Source organism: Poecilia reticulata, unplaced genomic scaffold, assembly GCF_000633615.1.
Source record: "Poecilia reticulata strain Guanapo unplaced genomic scaffold, Guppy_female_1.0+MT scaffold_276, whole genome shotgun sequence".
NCBI lineage: Eukaryota > Metazoa > Chordata > Actinopteri > Cyprinodontiformes > Poeciliidae > Poecilia > Poecilia reticulata.
Window position 1 is genome coordinate 88,738 of NW_007615055.1, and position 5,103 is coordinate 93,840.

Sequence of the window (5,103 nt, forward strand, 5' to 3'; positions counted from 1 at the left end):
CGCTCCAAACCAGCAGATGGAAACACAGACACGCGCCTAGCTCCCGTTTTCTTCTTTGCTCTAATAGTTGGGTTAAAATGTGCAGGGCAGTTGTGTGAAAGGTCCTGGGAGTATGTGCTGTCAGATCTGTTGCTCRTAGACGCGTTGATGCCACCAAACTCTCCCCAACCAGCCAACTGCATCCAGAGGATGAGGAGAACGCCGCCGCTGGACGAGCTGCAGCCGCCTCCCTACCAGGACGAGAACGGCTCTCCCAGGATGTCCTGCACACTGTCGGACCTGGGCGACGCCAAGTGCGACCTGTCCCAGACCAGCGGCAGTCCTCACCTGTCCTTTGGGAAGTGCCTGAGCGAGGGCAGCGACGGCCAGGAGAGCGAAGGCTACCTGAACAAAGGCTACGAAGAGGACGCCCCCAGCGACAGCACTGCCGTCCTCAGCCCTGAGGTAAACGCCGACCTTTGATCCGCTGACAGCCTGATGCTCCTGCTGGACCTGAACCTCTCCTCTTCTAGGACACGTCGGCCCGCGGGTCGGCTGCACGCTTCCCAAAAGGCTACGAACCCGATGCCCTTTCCAAGTACGGCACCCTGGATGTGGTGTTTGACTACGACTCGGAGGAGCAGCAGCTGACCGTGACCATCATGGCGGTGACCGACCTGCCCTCCATCAAACACACAGGAAACTTCTCCTGGCAGGTGCACCTGGTGCTGCTGCCCACCAAGAAGCAGAGGGCCAAGACAGGCGTCCAGCGAGGGCCCGGCCCCGTCTTCACCGAGACCTTCCGCTTCAGCCACGTGGAGACGGAGATGATCGGCAACTACGCCGTCCGCTTCCGCCTCTACAGCATCCGACGCATGAAGAAGGAGAAGGTGTTCGGAGAAAAGGTCTTCTACCTCACCAAGCTCAACCTCCAGGGCAAAATGTCTGTGCCGGTCATCCTGGATCCATGCTGCAGTCTCCCGGTAAGACRCACCACGGCCCTCCCATCCCTGCTTTCATTGACGGCTCTTTACTTAACCTGCATTTATACAGTTTGTTCCATTGATCCAAGATCTCTTGTTCCACAGACTGTACTTTCAATGAAACAAACCGATTCCGTCTCACTCCGGTCCGTTTCAGTCCGACTCCGGTCCGTTTCAGTCCGACTCCGGTCCGTTTCAGTCCGACTCTGGTCAGCTTCATTTCCACTCCGGTCCGTTTCAGTCCGACTCCGGTCCACTTCATTTCCACTCCGGTCCGTTTCAGTCCGACTCCGGTCCGCTTCATTTCCACTCCGGTCCGTTTCAGTCCGACTCCGGTCCGCTTCTGTCCAATTCCGGTCCGCTTCAGTCCCACTCTGGTCCATTTCATTCCGACTCCGGTCCGTTTCATTTCCACTCCGGTCTGTTTCAGTCCGACTCCGATCCGCTTCATTCCTATTCCGGCCCGTTTCAGTCCGACTCCGGTCCGTTTCAGTCCGACTCCGGTCTGCTTCAGTCTGACTCCAGTCCGGTTTAGTCTGACTCCGGTCTGCTTCAGTCTGACTCCAGTCCGGTTTAGTCTGACTCCGGTCTGCTTCAGTCTGACTCCAGTCCGGTTTAGTCTGACTCCGGTCTGCTTCAGTCTGACTCCAGTCCGGTTTAGTCTGACTCCAGTCCGGTTCTCCGGTTTGGTTGTTTTCAGAGGCTGATTCATGTTGGGTTTTTGTTGCTTACTTTGTAGGAACTCTTGAGTTTCTCCTGAGATTTTCAGGCTGGTTTTGTTCCTCAGGAGGAATGTCAGGCGGTGATAAAACCGATTCCGATGATCGATATGTAGTTTCCCCTGGTGGATGACTGGGGGGGYTTCCTGACGGCCAGCTGTGGTGTTTTCAGGGTGGGGAGTCCCAGGTCAGCCTGTCTGACCTGACGTGCAGCGACAGCGCTTCGTCCTTCCTGTCCGTCAGCCAGACCTCGGCTCCGGAGATCCTGGTGGGCCTGGTGTACAACGCCACCACCGGCCGCCTCTCCGTAGAAATCATCAAAGGCATCCACTTCAAAAACCTGGCCGCCAACAAGCCACCCAGTAAGTTCCCTGCAGCGCTTGGTGCTGACAGTGCAGCGGCGTTCGGGTTCACAGCCTCCATCAGTGGGACCAGCTTCTAAGAAAAGATGGCTGCCAGGTTCCCTCCTGCTGTGCAGTTCTCCTTGTCATCAGTTTCCTTCATCAGCCTCCTAACTAGGAGTTTCAGTCCAGCAGAAATTCACACATTAGCGCAGCTAATCCAGTAAACCCCAGTCAGCTGTGGAGACAAGACTTTACTGTTTTCGTGTTGAGAAACTCAAAGTACCATCACCTCAGACACACGTCTCTCTACCTGCTCTTAGACACAAAATGAGCCACAAACCAGRATGTAAAATCATTCAAGACATTTATTAAATCAATGCATTTGGCAAATGGAGACACAACTCAGCCACAAACACGGACAGCAATGAGTCAGAGTGAGGGAGTGAGGACTTCATGGAGAACCCCTCCAATTATTCCCATTCACAAACTACACCTGCCAAATCCTCYCCTKCAGGGTTCGGTCCACCCTGGGCTCTGACCATGTCAGGAGGTGTTTGTCCTTCATTYTASATGTTTCACCTTTTMCTTCTGGAACATTGTGAGCAGCTGCTTCCTGTTCTCCTCTAACTGGATAACAACATTATCCGTCTTATYGTTAGCTGAAATATTTCACACTATAATGGGAACACAAGTCTCTAAAGGGTTTAACACACTGTAAATATAAAGCGTTATGTTTTATATTCAAAATATGCACAACTCACTCAAAGCATGAAAATACTTGATTAGAAATATGTAGCTATGATTTGGCACCAACACATTCATCTGACGGGTGGATTTTGATGCAACAATGTCTTTTCTATGACGCGGCCATGTTGAAAAATCACAAGATTATCAGTAAATATAATTTCTACAGAAAAGTTTTATCTGTTAAATGTTGTCAAATGTAGTGCAAAACACTATTTTCTTGACAACCATCTTGAAAAATTAKCCACCATCTTGACTTTTTCAGTGGATGTCATTTTTATTTTATTTTATTTATTTCCTTTATTTAACCAGATGAACCCGTTGAGATCTGGGCAGAAATACACAGCAACCTGGTTACAAAACATATACACAAGTATAAAACCATTTAAAAACAGTGACGCTGTTTAAAAGAGTCTGTTTTTAAGAGTCACTCGAAATGAGTCCAGTGAAACCAGTTCTGACATGTTGAGTTCAGACTGGAGCTGAAGGAGTGTCACACTGACAGCTGGCTTCCCTTTTTCAGTTCGACAACGTGGAGCATGCAAAAGAAAAATGTTAGAGTGTAAAGAATGGGAATTAACAGACCTATGTAAGGAGAGTTTAAATATGCTGGAGCCGAGTAGAGATTTATAAATCAGGATCATCAGGTGATCGTTTACAGTCCACCATGATGTGAGACTCTGCTACCGGTTACAAACCTTAAAGCACAACGAGACAGTATTTAGTGACTGAAGGCATTTGGTCGAAGCTTTCATATATAAAACATCTCCATAATCCAGGAGTGGCAGGAATGTTGCAGCCACCAGTTGACTTTAGCTTTAAGAGAGAAACATTTCTGTAATAAAACCCAAACTGATTTTTAAATGAAAACTCTTTATCTAAAATAAAGCCAAGATATTTATAATTACTGACAAACTCAATTTGTGTCCCTGCAGCAGTGGAGGGATCTCTGATGGTTTCCTAGAGAGTGAAAAAACCATTGCTTTCATCTTATCCACATTCAAAACCAACTTCAGAGTTTGTAAGCGGGCTTGAACTATAGTAAAAGCAGACTGCAAGTACTGAATTGCCTGTACAAGTGATGAAGACTAGCAGTAAATCACTAAATCATCTGCATAAAAATGATAAAAAGCATTTGACAGATTTCACACAAGTTATTTATATAAATAGAGAATAAAAGTGGCCAAGAACTGAGCCCTGTGGGACACCATTTATAACCGTACGAATAGAGGAAGTGGAGCCGGCCAATTGGACTCTCTGGTTCTGATCGACAGGTAATCAGCTGCCCACATGGTGGCTGGATGTGAGAGAACAATGCTGTGTAGAATATCAATTAAAGGTGTGATTTACTGTAATTTACAGTGATTTACTGTAATTTACAGTGATTTACAGTGATTTACTGCAATTTACAGTGATTTACTGAAATTTACGGTAATTTACAGTGATTTACTGAAATTTACAGTGATTTACTGTAATTTAGTGAGTTACAGTGATTTGCAATGATTTACTGTGATTAGCAGTGATTTAGTGTAATTTACAGTGAGTTACAGTGATTTACTGTAATTTACTGTAAATTACAGTGATTTACTGTAATTTACAGTGAGTTACTGTAATTTACAGTGATTTACAGTGATTTAGTGTCAAATGCCTTTGATACATCAATAAACGGAGCAACTCAAAGCTTTTTGTTATCAAGAGCCTGAATATGATCATTAATAACCTTTAAAGTTGCAGTAACAGTAACCAGACTATTCATTTTATAAAACACAATTAGAATCTAAAAAAATCTTCAATTGACCTAAAACTAATTTTACATTTTTTTGCTAGGATACATAGTTTAGAAATTGTAATTGTTTACCTGATTCTCCACTCCTGACTGGAGGCAAAACGAATGCTGACTTCCAGACACTAGGAATTTTATTAGAGATTAAACTTAGATTAAAATATGAGACGGTGGCTCTGCTACAAACTCTGCTGCTAATCTTAGAAAAAAGGRTCCAGATTATCTGGCCCTGCAGATTTTATGGTGTCTGTTTTTAATTCTCTTCAGCTGAACAAACAGGGGAAAATTAAAAATGGTGAATTTACAATCATTATTCAGAAACTGCTCATCAGTATTAACATTTGGGTCAGAGGAATTTAAATAATCAAATAGAGAACCAACAGAAATGCTCATTAAAACAATTTAAAGCTGCTAATTTATCAGAAACCATTTGGCTTTTATTCCAAACTAAACCTGGAAAGTCCCTCAGTGGCTCCTGATCAGCCGTTTCACTGTGTCCAACTTTTCTTTGGATCATTTACATTTTTTGTGAAGGAAATAATCTGACTTTG

At 45.1% G+C, this 5,103-nt stretch overlaps 1 protein-coding gene across 1 annotated transcript in view; it reads left to right on the forward strand.

Moving 5' to 3' along the window:
- Nucleotides 1-5,103, forward strand: part of LOC103460691 (synaptotagmin-14-like) — a 9,307-nt gene that overhangs the window by 1,439 nt on the left and 2,765 nt on the right. Inside the window, exons 3-5 of the mRNA XM_017303440.1 lie at nucleotides 173-444; nucleotides 513-962; nucleotides 1,854-2,043. Coding sequence (XP_017158929.1) covers nucleotides 173-444; nucleotides 513-962; nucleotides 1,854-2,043 — 912 coding nt within the window. The remainder of the gene's footprint in view (nucleotides 1-172; nucleotides 445-512; nucleotides 963-1,853; nucleotides 2,044-5,103) is intronic.